The sequence below is a fragment of the Buteo buteo genome, chromosome 2, assembly GCF_964188355.1.
Source record: "Buteo buteo chromosome 2, bButBut1.hap1.1, whole genome shotgun sequence".
Lineage (NCBI taxonomy): Eukaryota > Metazoa > Chordata > Aves > Accipitriformes > Accipitridae > Buteo > Buteo buteo.
In genome coordinates this window covers 25,060,000-25,076,383 of record NC_134172.1, presented here as the reverse complement: position 1 = coordinate 25,076,383, position 16,384 = coordinate 25,060,000, and the positions used below count along the sequence as shown (strand labels likewise).

Here is a 16,384-nt window from a genome sequence, read left to right as displayed (position 1 = left end):
TTAAAACGTCCAATTCAGAGTCTTTCTACAGAATTATGACTAATGTTTCCAAGTGGTCCACTAAGTGAGGGATCTTCATCCAAGCAAGTAAGTACTAATTTTCGGAGGTGTTGAGTCACATTCAGTGAAATATGTTTGATTCTCAGAAAATATAGTTTCAGAAGTATAGAAATTATATGGAAATTCAGATGTAATTTTGGGAAGATTTTCAGCCAAAAATGAAAGGAATAATTTTAAAACTGGGGAATTATTTATTTTTAACATATTTCCCAAAGAAAATTTCTCACTTCCTTAATTGTGAAGCAATAATTTCAATTAAAGACGTTCCCTACAATTAAAATGAGAAAATTAAACCATAAAGATAAGTAACTCCAAAAAGGCATCTTGTTAATGAAATTAATAAATCAGCTGGGAATCCAACCAAAAGATATTTGCGGGTGCTGATTTCACCAACGTTTCTGAATAAAAAAAAATGTTTTACTTCTGCTCAGTCTCCAGATCTTTTCCTGACAACTTTTATTTGATGGCTAAAATGTTAAGTATCCAAAGAAACTTTAACTTTGAAAATACAAAACAAGCAGTTATAACTTCTAAAGCCATTTGAAAAGTTTGGCATAATACCGGTTTATGCTGAAGCAGCTGCTTTTAGAAATTAAAACAATTCCATTTTATTGCAGTGTATCAATCTGCTTTGAAGAAAACTAAGTTAGAAAATTGGTCCTAAGTTTTATTTTAAATAGTCAACTTAATTGCAATTGGATTTCTCAGTTTCTTCAAATAGCCAAATATAATGGAATAAAATCCTCCAAAAGTTTTTTAATATGTTTTATATGGATTCTGAAAGACACATTATTAATTGTGCACTACATTATTGTGAATGAATTGAAATTATTTCAAATGTTTCTAATCCAAACAAAGAGGTACCGTCAGACACTTCACTGTCCAATTATATTGGAAAGCATGCCTGCAGTCTAACCACAATTATGAATTTAATTTCATGCTAAATATCCCATGTTGAGTTAGAAACATTATAAAAATAGTTAGATTGTGCCATTCAAAGAGATGCTGAAGACCTCACCTATTTCCAGATACACAGTTTTTACTAGCAATTTCAACCACTCATTACCCTGAAGGTTGGATACATGCATTCAAACATTGCAGATTCAGAACTTCAGTTTGTATGTTGAAAGTTTGGGAAGCCATGCAAGAATCCTGACATATTTCTTTAGATTCAATATACCTTGAAATGCTGAGAACTGTGGTATAGTTTTCTATGAGACTTGACCTGGAGAGCCAGTTTCTGCTCAGAATTTTATTTCTGCATTTTTATGAATATCAGCACAATTTTATAGGACCAGCCAATTGTTTATGTTGTTTGTGAAAGGGATGAAACATATTTACACATTCTTTGTGCAAGACTCTCCTGCTCTGGTAGGAAAGAATTGTTGCAGTCTTGGCCAAGGACCTCTGAGGTTCAAAGCCAGCACTAGCTGCTGGGCAATTCTGGGCTGCTGCTGCCCACCCCTGACATACCCTATGCTACAGCCACAGGCAGGCTATGCCAAAGAACTTGGCTTCATCCCCTTCTTTCCCTTGCCTTCTTGGATGCTTGGCTCAGGGAGAAAAGTAGCAGTCTGCTTGTGCCAGCACAGAGCCCCCTACACTAAGGGAATTTTTTGTTATGTACGTGTGGCCAAACTGGAGTCTCTTTACACTGTCCAAGCAATGTATCCCAGGGACAAAATCACTAAAGTATCCTTGAGATGTTGTTGTGACCCTCTTCTTCCAGTGTTAACTCATCACCCCTCACTCTGGGGCTCCCCAATTTGTTTTGGCCAGGAGTCAAAACCAGGGACTTGTGGTCCCAGATACCTTCTTTTTTGCTCAGTCTGAAATACCTTAGCCAGACCAAGTGCTATACTGTTGCATACAGACACTCAGAAAAGCACACCTTTGAGGTGTGTCAAGATTGCTCTACCTTATATTGCACTACTTTAAACCACTCTTCAGTGTTGATGTTCTCGGTCCTGTGGTGCCTGGGTGCTGTGGTCCCATTCCTCCTGACAGCCACAGGCTTCACTTCAGACTGTTCTTTCCAACCCTTCTGTAGAATAGAAGCTGGACCCTGTCCTCCTTGTGATAGTATCGTAAAAGACTTTAAACCAGCTTTTACCCAGTGATATGAGAACTAAATCAACGTTCGTATGCTGTCAGTCAGAATGTGGACTTTAAAATATTTGCCCTTGTGCTCTCAGCAAAACAGTAAATTTCCCCTCAGACGTGACTGAACACTGAATAATTTATATCATTCAAATTTGGGGTTGGAGCCATGGTGTAATTGTTTGGGCTAGTTTAAATAGCTAGAAACACTGAAAACTTCTTTTATTGTAGGTAACTGTTGGGTCTGGCTAGAGCAAGAATGGTGATGGGGCTCTTGCCCTTGGAATAATGGATGAACAAAGGGATTTGGATGTATAGCAGAAGGTGTGGCTGCATTCAGGTGGGGTGTAAATAAGGTTGGGATATATGCAGTGTGTGGCAGCGTGGGAAAGGTCAGTGGGGAAGGGTGGAGAGGGGTGGTGGAGACCAAGTGCAATGGGTGTCCTGTCAGCAAAGCAGGGTGGGTGGGAATGAGGGCTGGTGCTAATGGGGAAAGTGGTATGGGGGCAAAATGTGCCTGAGAGAGGGGGTGGAGGTGGGCCAGGGAGAGATGGCTGCCGTGGGGATGTACAGATGCCGAGACAGCAAAGCGTTGCAGCAGTGTGTGGTGGATGGTGGTGACAGCAGCGTGCTGCTGAACAGGGAGGGCAGGAACTGCTGGTGTTGCAGAGAAGGCAGCTGGTCCTGGGGCAGGCAAAACTTTCAGGTGTTTTGCCAGAAGTTGTTTCTGCATATGCTGCTGGGCTTGCAGCTGCAGCAACCTGTATTTTTCTACTTCCTCTGGTGAAAATGTGATAGGCTGCTGCGTTAAAGGAGGGGAGGTGGATTTGCTGTACACTTCTAGGTCATTTACTGTGTCCTCATACTTCTGCATAGCATTGTCACAAAGAGAGTCTGAACTGCCTTCTGCCCGGTTTGAGTCCATGTTTACATCATGTAATTCTTCTTTGGTCTCTGTTGAATTAGCAACAACAGAATATCTATTAGAGGGAAAAGCACCAGGGAAATCATTTGGTACTGGGTCACAGCTTTGTATAAAGGGTTGCACTTCACTAATGAAGAGATTGGATTGTTCCTTTATTGCCGTGTTCCTTTTTATGTTCGGGCTCTGATAGCCTGTTCCTATTTGAATGATGTCTTTAAAAAGGCAATGATCATAATCAGTGCCAGTTGAAAGAGCAACATTAGTTATCTCTGACGCTTCAAAGTTGTTTTTCTTCACACTGGTTTCCAATGAACTAATTTCATTATGCCCCGTGTCATTTTTACCTACACTTAGCAGTTTCTCTGGCAAAGGTAACACTGCAATATCATCTACCGATGATGAAAACTGAAGAGCAAAGTGACTTCGCGAGTGATCCCTTAATTCTACCCCACAAGTGTTTGAAAATTTCTCTGAATCGTGAATTTGTTCCTGGGTTTTCTTGGACTGCACTCTTTCTAAAAGTAACTTGGCGGTCAGCGACTTTCTTTTTCCACATATGTCTTTTGCCAGGGTTTCAGAAGAGCAGGTGGCAAAGTTTTTTGGCTGACCATTCACATTCAGAGAGTCATAATGTGCAATTTCAGCTTTTCCCATTTCAGTGTTAGAACCTCTTTCTGCGTCGTCTTTTGTTTTGTCATCACAGTTGTCAGTCTCTTTTGAGAAGGATCCTGAACTGCTACCTCTTGATATTCTGCTACTAGATGATCTTTCGCTGCTTCCTGAGTCTCTGGTGGAACAACTTTTGGAGCTATGGTAGCTTCTACTTCCATTGTGCACTTTGCCAAAATGCCGGTGTCTACATCTGCTGTGTTTAGATCTGTCTCTGTGTTGTAAAACTCTATGTCTTGAACATCTTCGATATTTAAGTGTGCCCCTCTGTGTACAGTTTCTAGTTCTGTGAGTTCTGCTACAACAAAGGTAATCCTCATCTGTATCATTAGAAGTGAAAATACACTTGTGCTTTCTGTGTTTACATTTGTGCCTTTCAGCTGTCTTGCTTTTTCTTTTACAACAAAAAAGCAAATGGTTTCTGCTGTGATTATTCGATGTGGGACTCAGGTAGCTCATGTAGCTACTCGTACCACTAACTGAAGTGTCAGAATAGCTGGAATGTCTGTCAGAGGAGGACTTTTGAGGAGATGGGAATCTCCAGCATCCCATGTAACTTCCACATCTTTCATTTTCTGAATACCTGCTGTTTGAACTGGATTTATAACTAAGGAAACTTCCACTAGAGTCTTTTCCACTGTCACTTATGTCACTGCTGCAGCTGGCCACATCTTGAATGGATCTGCAGTCATTTTGGTTTTCACGTTTTTCCTCAGAATAAATAAAATTACATTTTGCAGCTTTAGACTTTTTAATCCTAGACATAAAAGCAGAAAAGGAAATGCTTTCATTTCTAATGTTCTGGTTTTTTCTTTCACAGCTATGAAAATGATGCTTTAAAGGTCTTCTCAGTGTTGTTGTATGAAGACTTTTTTCTGTCACGTAATCCTTTTGTGAGACATCAAGGTAAGCAGGCACTTTGGGTATATTTTCATTTAAATAATCTGCAATGCATTTTTGACCATTTTCATTCATTTCTTTCCCTATGTCTGACTCAGCTTTTTGCTTGACCTTTCTTGGATTTAGGGAACCTTTCATCTTCTTTGGTTTCAACAACTGATTATCTTGTTCATTTGACATTTGCTTGTGTTTTATTAAACCTGAGGCTTCATTTTCATCTGCAGTCTTATTTATAGAGTACTCTTTACAGCTTGCTTTGTTTGTTTCATGATGTTTACCATCTCTGTGATTTAAAGAGAGTCTGAAGTCAAAATACAGTGGATTACAGCCATATGAAATACAGGGCTCAGTTTTTGTAAACAAAAGTAATTCTGTGGGCCACTGTAGAGCAGTGGTGCCATCTTTGCTTACTACATGGAGGAAAGGCAATGCTTGGGGATTAACATCTTTAACTGTGGTCTCCCTTGGAAATGTTTCCATGTTCCCATTTGTGTTTTCTGAACTCTCCAACGATCTTTCTCTTTTTACCACCCCAGGACTGTCATTAATGTTGCTTGTGCCTGTCAGCTGAGGTTCTGGCTGTTGTGGGAGCTCAGGTAACTGGTCAGGCAGGTGGGCATTGCTGTTCTTGTAGGTGTTCAGCTGTGTACAAAAATTGCTAGCGTGGCATGAAGGTGAAATGAGAGTTTCTAACAATTGTTCAGACTCATTCAATTTGCTCTCTTGCTCTGTTTCTCTAAGTGAATCAGAAAAATCCAAATTTGAAAGCTGTATTTTGGCTTTGGAAAATGAAGGATGAGCACTGACCTTTTCTTCTAATTCTCTATCACTACTTTTATCATTTTCCTTTAGCATTTTAGGTTTTACAGCTACATGACTTGATGCACTGTTATCCAAATCCTTTTGGGCTTGTGTAATAGGTAGCCCTTTATCCAAGCTTGCTTTCATGTCCTCCTCCAAAAGTGTACCAGAGCAACAGCCCTCAAGAGCTTGCTTTGTTTTATGGTTGGGGGATTCACTACAATCATTTCCTTCTTCAGAGTTCTCACTGAAGACTGATGCTGAGGACTCTAGCTTCAAAGGGACTTTTTTAGAGAATGAGAAAGACACTCCTGCCCTTTGAGAAGTATTGGTGCTATCTGGGAGCGCTTGTGAGACTTGATTTCCAAGTGCATGGGGTCTTTCGGTAGGGGACTGGTGCCTGCTTATGATAAGCTGTTGTTTCTCTAGTACGCTGCTGGAGAAACCTTGTCCTTCACTTGTGATAGTTCTTGGAGAACTGGCTGTGAACTTGCCGCCCTTGTACAGGAAAATGCCATCTGGTGATTGCTGCTTTTCCACGACTAATCTGGGGGCTTTAAGCAATGGTCCACTCCCAGTCATGCTGTAAGGTAATAAATTAAAAAAAAAACAAACAACAAGCTGTATTAAGTAACCAAGTTAAGGCAGAACTCGCATTTGACGATGTCTATCTGGTGAAGAAGGGTGTCACTCATGCTGTTACTAGGGAAAACTAAGTTTCTAAAGTTTCTAAAGGGTAAATGTGCAGTCTAGCCCTGAGCTTGGGCTTCTATATGGGCAAGACAGTCCTTACATACAGGAAATTATATGATTTGAAGTCAACATATGAATGCTCTTTTTCAGTTATGCCCATGTATGTCCAGAATAAACAATATTGTCTTTACTCTGCCTTTACATCAAGGAGAATCTGGTCTGTGATAAGTCTTGGCTTTCTGAGAGGCCACTGCAAAGGAAATTGTGCCTTGTTCAAAATGAGACACTTCCACCTGGAGCATCTGCAGAATCAAACTCTATAAGAGAAAAGGCAGCATTCTGCTTGCCTAGCGGGGGGAAGTGGGGGGTATGCATGATTTTTTTAAGAGTAGATTTTTATTTTATCTTTATACTATTTCACATTAGATGACTTTGTGAAATATTCAAAGAGATATTAATGCTAAAACTATCACCAAACATTGGTGGGGAAAAGGACACAAGGTGGATTTCCATCAATACTAATGGCAACTTCACTGCTCTCATTATCAATCACCATTTGACTTACTTCTCCATATTTTTCCTTTCTGTATTGTACTCTCATTAATTAAAGTTTTCCTCTTCCCAAAACCTCTCAGATTTTAAATCTGTGGTTTAGTTTTCTTGTACTTTAAAAAAAAAAAACAAACCTATTTTAAGAAGGTCTTAACAAACATGGAAAATCACTGATTTTTTTGCAATAGATAATTAACTGAGATTGGAATGACTGTTGCCATTTTCCATTAGAGATGAGACATATATATAGCTACCATACAAATGTTATTCCAAGTAACATTTTAAACATACATTTCGTTAGACCAATTATCTACATTTGCTATCAATGCAGTATTACAGTACACTTACATGAAAAAAATTTGAAGCCAGTGTCAGTTAAGAGTTTGATTAAAAATTAGAAAATATTTTAATTAAATGTAAGTATATTATGACTGCCAGATCTGCATAGCAGCTATCTATAAATAGCCAAGCATGTCTTATAAATGCTATAAAAATGCATTGATCTTAGGCAGTGGAAACAACATAAAGACTCCCTGGAGTAGGGTCAACTCCAAGTATGAGAATATGTATGCATTTCTGAGAATATATTTGCATTTGCCACAAATTTGGCATCAGGAGATACAAATTCACCCCTATTTGTACATCAGGAAGGAATTATCTCTTGGAGAAGGCATGTAAAGAGATCATTTTCAAAGTCTCCTTGCAAAAGCAAAATAAAGCTGCGTTTTCAGTTTTTCGGTGCAAGACATTAACAGTAATTTTGTTGTCAAATTGTATTAGCTTCTTGTAAAGAACTCTGTTGGGACCTGAGGCACAGTACTCAGGGACAATAATAATTGTGCATGTGTATAGACTTTTGCTTAGACAGGCTGACTTTCTGTCTTGCCTGAGCAACTGGGCATGCTACCCCTCTGCCAAGATCTCAGCCACCCCTGAACCTGTTAGTCATTACAAACAGGAACAGTAAGCACTGTCTTTCCAGACTCTTTGTAAAGGATTATGGACTCCTGGCTCTTTCTAAAAGCAAACCTGCTTTTTCCCTCCCAGACTCATTCTGGCTTTCCTATTATCACCGACCTTATCGAACTATCTGAGACTACATCTTCAAGTGCGTGCACATAAAGGCATCTTCCCACAGGCAGATACATTTCTTTTACTAGATTTGTATGAAAATGGAGTTGTAACCATAAAAGTGATACATTACCACTAAACAGTTATATTTCAGCAGATTGCTCAAAAGCAATTACATAGGCCAAAATTAGTGTATAATAAACTCTGAATGTTATTATTTCCAGGGTACAGTAAGCTTGATGTGAATTTTAAAGGATGCCACTTTAATTATCTACTTAACTCATTACGGTCATAGATTAATATAAACAATTGGTCTGGTGACAATCTATTCTAGTGACGCATTCAGTGTCATTAAACAAAGGAGATTTCTCAAATGTAAAGGTTTATTACTGAAAACTTTGTACTGTATCTTGATATTCATCAACAGAGCTAACAGTATTGGGCAAACTTAACTCAGTTAATTACTTGTTTTTCATTCATATCATGATACTCCCATTACTCTACAGAGAAACTGTGAGAATAATCTCAGTATACTAAAGGTAGTGAAAATGATTCACAGACTAAATACAGATGGTCTAAAAGGTGGGTTTCCTCTCCCATTCACTTACTATCAATTGATAAGACAGTTATACTAATCTATTCAGGTCAGTTTGAATAAGGTAAAATGGTGATATTATAAAAATATCTTCATACCACTCAGTTCAGAAGAGATAAGATTAACTAGCTACAGGAGAGAAAAACAGAAACCTTCAAATAGCATGTAATTAATTCAGGGGCTTTCAATTTTATGGTTTGCAGAACAGGAACATTTGGAGTTGGGGACAGCTGAAAACAGGTTACAGTATACACAATCTCTACATTACAGAGTGTAGGAGTGAAAATATGGAGATTTCTTCTGGGACTGAGGAAAGAGGGCATTAAAACGTAATAGCAATTTTAAATACTTGCCATTCTGACTGCTTCCGTAACTCTGCGAGCTGGTGGAGCCGCTTGAGTGCTTTTTCCTGTTTCTTCTCATCTTTCCATGACTTTGAAGCCACATTTCGAGCAAATTCTCTTTGTTTTAAATCTTTCAGTCTCTGTGTGAAAAGAACAAAAAAAGAAGGGATTAAAGATGTACACAGCAGTTACATTTTCTCTTACTCCATTTATTTGGTTTTGGTGAAGTTAATATATAAATGGAGAGTACAAATATACTTAAAATGCTATCATCCTAAGAAGAGATTGAAAATGCTATTTTTGCCTAACAAAACAACATGATTGGGCCATTGCTATTTAGCTGATCTATACCTACAGATGAATGATACTTTTTAGTTTATTATGAATAAACAAATCTTCTGTTGTGTACAAATACATACACAAAACTGGACTCCATTTAATGTAGCTGAAATTTTCACCTGGAATTTAATCCATTAGCATACACTGGAATAAAGCTGAGCTTGTGTGTGTAATATATTTTGTAGATCTCTGTACTTGCACATGTATGCATGTATGTATGTGTGCTTGTGTGTTGGTTTCGTAGATTTTAAGACTGCATTTGTTTTTCAAAGGAGAGAACTACTGTCTGAAATATTTGATCAGGAAACTCTTTTATGGTTATTTTCACAATTTTTTTTATCTCTTCGAACATCTATAAATCAGGTAATTCCTGCTGGAGAGAGCAAAATTCTTTGCCTTTATTACATTTTTTTATTACCTGGTTTTGCACTGCTGATAGTATAAGGAAAAGTGTAGGAGAAGAAAACACAAACCAAAAAGTGTAGGTCATGTCCAAACTTACAACTTCCCAGTTCAGGTCCATGTTTCCACGCTCCATGGCAGAAATGCCTTCCTCCCTTCACCACCTCTCCACTGCTGTGGTGTTTGGGGAAGGCAGGTTTACAAGCCAGAAGGGAGCTCCAGTGCATTCAGCCAGATGCCCAAACTGGAAACCTTGAGAACCAGGACTGAGAACTAAACCACTACGTCCACTTGCTAGAAACAGGCCATACAGGGTCCGTAATTGTGTTCTGTGAAGAGTGCTTGGAAAGCTGTAATGGATATCGCATCAGCTGTCCTTCAAGTATGGGATTTTTTTAAAAGCCAGATAACACCTGTGAGAGAAAAATAATAAATGTTGGGAGACTAAGAGCAGAAGTTTCTTACTTGCTCTCAGCCTTCTGGACCCCGAGATGTGCACCCCTGAGCACTGATCTGGAGGTAGGGACAGTTGGGCTGCCCACGAATCTGTTGCTCAGGGAGCTTAAGAGCTGGCTCTCAACCACCCTGATGTCTCTGCATATGCAAACTCCCTTGGATGAGGATGAGAAGGCCAGAAAGGCGGTTGCTTAGGGAACTGCTACAACCAGCAAGAACAGTCCTGCTGCCTGGTGCCTGCTGAAAGTTTAACCATATTTATCAGAAATATTTATAGTCTGTCAAATCTGTATGTTTCTCCAGAAAGTTTCTATCAGCTCCAACATCTAGTACCTCAGTGAACTAGACTCTGAAACAGGACAGCTGCAAAGTCCTCTTTAAAGCTCTTAGGCTTCAGTTCCTTGGAAATAAATGGTTGCTCCACCACATTTTTAGCTTTTTCCTGCCCCCTTACATGCTCTCCCTCATTGTTCACTTGCCCCTGGCCAGGCCAGTCATATAGCGCTCCATTCCCTCAACCTCATTCCCTGCAATTTAGAGTAAAATGGACGAATATGTAAGACAACATTACTTTTGGTCCAAGAAAGAAGCTTTTTAAATAATATGGTAAAGCCAAAGTTGTAAAAGAAATCAGAGAATCTTCCCAGAATGAATCCACAGTTTCTGTCACCTAAGTAATATTTACAAGAATGTGGAGATATTTAAGCAGTAAAGATACTATCCTCCATAGAAAAAACATAGGTAGCCTTGAGTCTTATTAACATCTTCAATGTGAAGAAAGGGCAAAGAAACACATTTGAGAAATGTCCTTTGGTGCCACTTGCTGTGTTTTAGCTGTCACTGTGAGCTGTTCGGTATCACACATAAAGCATTCATGAGGAAAAACAGAAACAGTTTCTACCTGTCAAGGAAACAAAGAACAATGTGAAAGCTAGTACTATGGAGTGCAGGTACTGCAAAGCAATGCCATTTCATTTCTTTGACAGTTAGGATGATAATCAACAAAGCAAATGGACCAACACTAAGAATAGAAGTTCTAGCAGTATTTTTTGCTCTCTAATGGCATACAGCATGTGTCAAGGAAGTAGAGAAAAGAAAAAAAAAAAAAGTAGGTAAGCATAGTGGAGCACTCATCAACTGGAGATGAAATCCAAGAAATCAAAAGCATCTACAGTCTAAGCAGAGACTGCCTATACATCCCCTCATCAAAACAAAAAAGCTGCACTGCCAGAGCTCCAGTTAGGAATCGTAATGAAATTTGTCAGCTATGTTAGATAGACCATGGGACTGCCTGCTGAACCTGCAACACTGTGGTTTTCTTCACTAATAACCTGTGCCAGACTTCTGACAGGCACACAAATATTTTCCACATGTGGTGCACACAGGAGCATGCAACTGAGCAGGTACCTGAATGACAACCCTAAGCTCAGCAGGTGTGCTTGAAAATTAACATCACTTTACACAGCAATTGCATTTTTCATGTAATTAGGTACTTAACTGGGCATCCAAATACAGGCATGTATAATAAATTATGATTTATTTAATAGAAATCTTGTGTTCTGTCCTTCACCTGCTACAAATATCATTGCCACAGAGTTACATTTCATTTTTAGACTCATGTTCTATTCTTTCTCTGTTTTTTTGTGCAGATGTGCATGCGGACCTTACCGTGTCTAAAAGTAACCCATCCCTTTTTTGTAAACACCCACACAGAATATTAAAAGACTACAAAATAATATTCATTGTTATGGAAAGATTTACTTATACAACCAGCTCTGAGTCATATTGGCTCCTCTGTCTAAGACCCACTCAAAACCTGCTGAATCTATTCTTTTCCTCCTGAACTCTGGTATGAATCACCAGGAGATCCAAGTGAGTTAGTGGAGCTGCATTTTCACTACGTACTTTTGCTAGACATGAAATATCAGTGGCCAAATACCTGTACTTTAGCAATTTCTGCGCATTCTTAATGTTGGGTTGTTTTTTTAAAATTGTCATTTTATTGTGGCCAGTACTTGCTTTTCACTGACCTACAAGCACCTGTAGCATACTGTATTGGCTTTGTGTGGCAAGGTTTTGGTAGTGGGGGATTTACAGGGGGGGCTTCTGTAAGAAGCTGCTGGAAGCTTCCCCTGTGTCTGACAGAGCCCACACCAGCTGGCTCTGAGATGGACCTGCCGCCAGCCAAGGCCGAGCCAATCAGCGATAGTGGTAACGCCTCTGTGATAACATTTTTAAGAAGGGAAAAAAGTTGGGACAGACGGAAAACAGCAGCCGGAGAGAGGAGTGAGAACGTGTAAGAGAAACAACCCTGCAGACCCCTAGGTCAGTGAAGAAGGAGGGGGAGGAGATGCTCCAGGCGCCGGAGCAGAGATTCCCCTGCAGCCCGTGGTGAAGACCCTGGTGAGGCAGGCTGTCCCCCTGCAGCCCAGGGAGGTCCACGGAGAAGCAGATCTCCACCTGCAGCCCGTGGAGGACACCACGCCGGAGCAGGTGGGTTCCCGAAGGAGGCTGTGACCGCGTGGGAAGCCCGCGCTGGAGCAGGTTCCTGGCAGGACCTGTGGATCTGCAAGGGACCTGTGCTGGAGCAGTGTGCTCCTGAAGGACTGAACCCCATGGAAAGAACCCACGCTGGACCAGTTCATGAAGAACTGTAGCCCATGGGAAGGACTCACATTGGAGGAGTTCCTGGAGAGCTGTCTCCGGTGGGAAGGACCCCACGCTGGAGCAGGGGAAGAGTGTGAGGAGTCCTGCCCCTGAGGAGGAAGGAGCAGCAGAGACAATGTGCGACCCCCATTCCCCATCCCCCTGTGCTGCTGGGGGAGAGGAGGTAGAGAAAAGCAGGAGTAAAGTTGTGCCTGAGAAGAAGGGAGAGGTGGTGGCAAGGTGTTCTAAGATTTGGTTTTATTTCTCATTAGCCTACTCTGGTTGATTTGTAATAAATTGAGTTAATTTTCCCCAAGCTGAGTCTGTTTTGCCCGTGACGGTAATTGGTAAGTGATCTCTCCTGTCCTTATCTTGACCCACAAGCTCTTTGTTATATTTTCTCTCCCCTGTCTAGCTGAGGAGGAGGAGCAATAGAACAGCTTTGGTGGGCACCTGGTGTCCAGCCAGGGTCAACCCACCACACATACTCACCGCTGGCTGCATTTGCACTACTGAGATTACTTTCTTTCCAGAGTTTTGATACTGATTTGTGCAGGTGAATGTTTCTCTGGATTGCCTGAGAAGAAGGGAGAGGTGGTGGCAAGGTGTTCTAAGATTTGGTTATATTTCTCTTTATCCTACTTTGATTTGATTGGTAATAAATTAAGCTAATTTCCCCAAGCTGAGTCTGTTTTGCCTGTGACAGTAATTGCTGGGTGATGTCCCTGTACTTATCTCTACCCATGAGTCTTTCCTTATATTTTCTCTCTTTGTCCAGTTGAGGGGGGACAGGAGGGGGATGATAGAGCAGCTTTGGTGGGCACCTGGGCTCCAGCCAGGGTCAACCCACCACACTGGACTTCTGTAAGGCCTTTGACACAGTCCCCCACAACATCCTTCTCTCTAAATCGGAGAGATATGGATTTGATGGGAGGACTGTTACCTGGATGAGGAATTGGTTGGATGGTCATTTCCAAAGGGTAGCGGTCAATGGTTTGATGTCCAGATGAAGATTGGTGACAAGTGGTGTCCCTCAGGGGTCCGTATTGGGACTAGTACTGTTTAATATCTTCATTAATGACATATTGGGATTGAGTGCACCCTCAGCAAGTTTGCAGATGATACCAAGCTGAGTGGTATATTTGACATGCTTGAGGGGTGGGATGACATCCAGAGGGACCTGGATAGGCTTCAGAAGTGGGCCCACGTGAACATCATAAAGTTCAACGAGGTCAATTGCAAGGTTCTGCACCTGGGTTGGGGCAACCTCCAGTACCGATACAGGTTGGGGGATGAAGGGATTGAGAGCAGCCCTGCCAAGAAGGACTTGGGGGTACTGGTGGATGAAAAGCTGGACATGAGCCAGCAATGTGCACACGCAGCCCAGAAAGCCAACGGTATCCTGGGCTGCATCAAAAGAAGTGTGACCAGCAAGTTGAGGGTGGTGATTCCGCCCTTCTACTCCGCTCTGGTGAGACCCCACCCAGAGTGCTGCCTCCAGCTCTGGTGCCTTCAGTACAAAAAAGACATGGACCTGTTGGAGCTGGTCCAGAGGAGGGCCACAAAAATGATTGGAGGGATGGAACACCTCTCCTATGAAGAAAGGTTGAGAGAGTTGGGGTTGTTCAGCCTGGAGAAGAGAAGGCTCTTGGGACACCTTATCGAGGCCTTTCAGTACTTAAAGGGGCCTTACAAGAAAGATGGGGACAAACATTTTAGCAGGGCCTGTTGCAATAGGACAAGGGGTAATGGTTTTAAACTAAAAGAGGGTAGATTTAGACTAGATATAAGGAAAAAATTTTTTACGGTGAAGGTGGTGAAACACTGGCAAAGGTTGCCCAGAGAGGTGGTAGATGCCCCATCCCTGAAAACATTCAAGGTCAGGTTGGACGGGGCTCTGAGCATCCTGATCTAGTTGAAGATGTCCCTGCTTGTTGCAGGGGGAGTTGGACTGGACGACCTTTAAAGAACCCAAACTATTCTATGATTCTATCATCTCAGAGGTAGACTTTTGATAGACAGAAGAAATTAATGCTATTGGTACATTTTCATTGCTACAGATAATATTCATGTCTACAGGTTGCATAAAAGAGTACTTTGAATTAGTGTACTTTTGGCACATGTAATAGAAAGAGAGTTGAGGAAGACATCTGGGATTTTTGTATAAATCATTGACAAGAATACAGTGATGGTTTTCATAATCTGTGTTTCCCTGCCAGATTTGCCATCCCTTGTTCTCCAGGGAGTGTCTGGCTTCAGGAACCATTTTTTCTATACTGCTTTCTCATTCACTCTCTCTCAATTTGAGGACCACAGGAACACAGTACTGGGGGACAGCATTACTTCTTTTGAGCATTCTGCCAGGTGCCGTGCTCATCCCATTACATGGATCTAACAGGGGTTCTCAGTGTAACTACTTCAGATGCTGGGGCAAATAACTGTTGCTGCAAGTATACTGAGGAGCAAATTGTCTTCTTATTCACAGTAGTGTAACTGCATTGATGTAAATAGAAGGCAGCTTTGGGAAAAAGAAGAAAAAAATTTCCATGCATTAAGTTAGAAAATAACAGGTTACTATGAATTATATTATTTTTTCCACTTACATTTAGACTTTTTTTTCCAGAATATCATTCACAATGCATTCTCCAAAATGTTCATCATTCCGTAAGGCATTGCAGCCCCAAGTAAAAATGTAGTATACACCACGGCTTTCTTCAGTCAGCATTACATATATGTCTCCTGTCATATTTAGAGAGCCTTCTCTGAATCTAAGTTCATGAACTAACGTGAGTGTTTGAGTGCCTGTCTGGCTTTAAAGATTGATTTCTGCTTTGCTGAAGAGCTCCTTAATTAAGTTCTAAACAGATTCACCATAGAAGGGTTAAATGAGGAAAAAAAGGACCATGAATTTCAATAATTATTCTCTTGGCTCTAACCCCAACATTGGAACCAATTACATTGTTTGCAAAATGAATTCACACTGCAAACCATCAAATGAGAATGATAGTTACTAGAGAACATAACTAGACTTCATGTCTGAAGCTTACAGTATTAGCTGTCTAAGTGAAAAGGAGGAAACAGCAATGAAGGAAATTGCTTTTACTCTGGTAAATAAAATCCTAAAAATAAATTGGAAAGTCTATTATGTACAGAAATTAGCCATGAAATATGAAGCTCAAAAATAGCTGATAAATTTTCATTTGTTTTACCCATAAATAGCTATAGATCACTTTGAAACGTGCGATAATTTTTTGGAGTAGCTTATATTATAGTCAATCTTAACAGATTCAATATCGTTAGTGGGAGTGAATGGGAAGACAGAAAGAAAATATCCTGGTCTGATTGGGTTAGGGAATGAGATGATAGCAGGAGAGGGGAAAAGTCAGTCCTCAGACATGTCCTAGAGAATCCATCTACAAGTGAATGAGATGTTCACAGATCCAACCAGAAGAATAAATTACAGATGGCTGTTCAGAGGGCTTTTTTTTGCATGTCTTCATAGAAACTCCTGTTAAGTCTGTACGGAAAGATGGTCTGATGTACTGCAATGGGTCTTCATGACAGAAAGCATCAAGACCTACCAGTCCTCACCTGTGTCTTTTCTGTGGGAGCTTCTTACTGTTCAACCAGATCAGAAAATATTCCTGCTAATTAAACTGATTTCATCCATCGCTGGATGAAAGTACCTCCATTTGTACTGCTCATGAGAATCCCCCAAGTAAAGTTAAAACAGATGGGCTTCATGGGGGCTATTTCCATAGGGGAGAGGACAGAACAGGCTCTTTGTGGCAGCAACACACTTGTCTGAAGACCTGAGCTATTTGTGGAGCC

General features: G+C 40.7%; 1 protein-coding gene across 1 annotated transcript in view; it reads right to left on the bottom strand.

Moving 5' to 3' along the window:
* Nucleotides 1-2,347: 2,347 nt before the first annotated feature.
* The window catches only part of ZNF804B (zinc finger protein 804B), a 233,209-nt gene continuing 219,172 nt past the window's right edge, over nt 2,348-16,384 (bottom strand). Inside the window, exons 3-4 of the mRNA XM_075022469.1 lie at nt 8,720-8,850; nt 2,348-6,038 (exon numbers count right to left, since the gene is read on the bottom strand). Coding sequence (XP_074878570.1) covers nt 2,348-6,038; nt 8,720-8,850 — 3,822 coding nt within the window. The remainder of the gene's footprint in view (nt 6,039-8,719; nt 8,851-16,384) is intronic.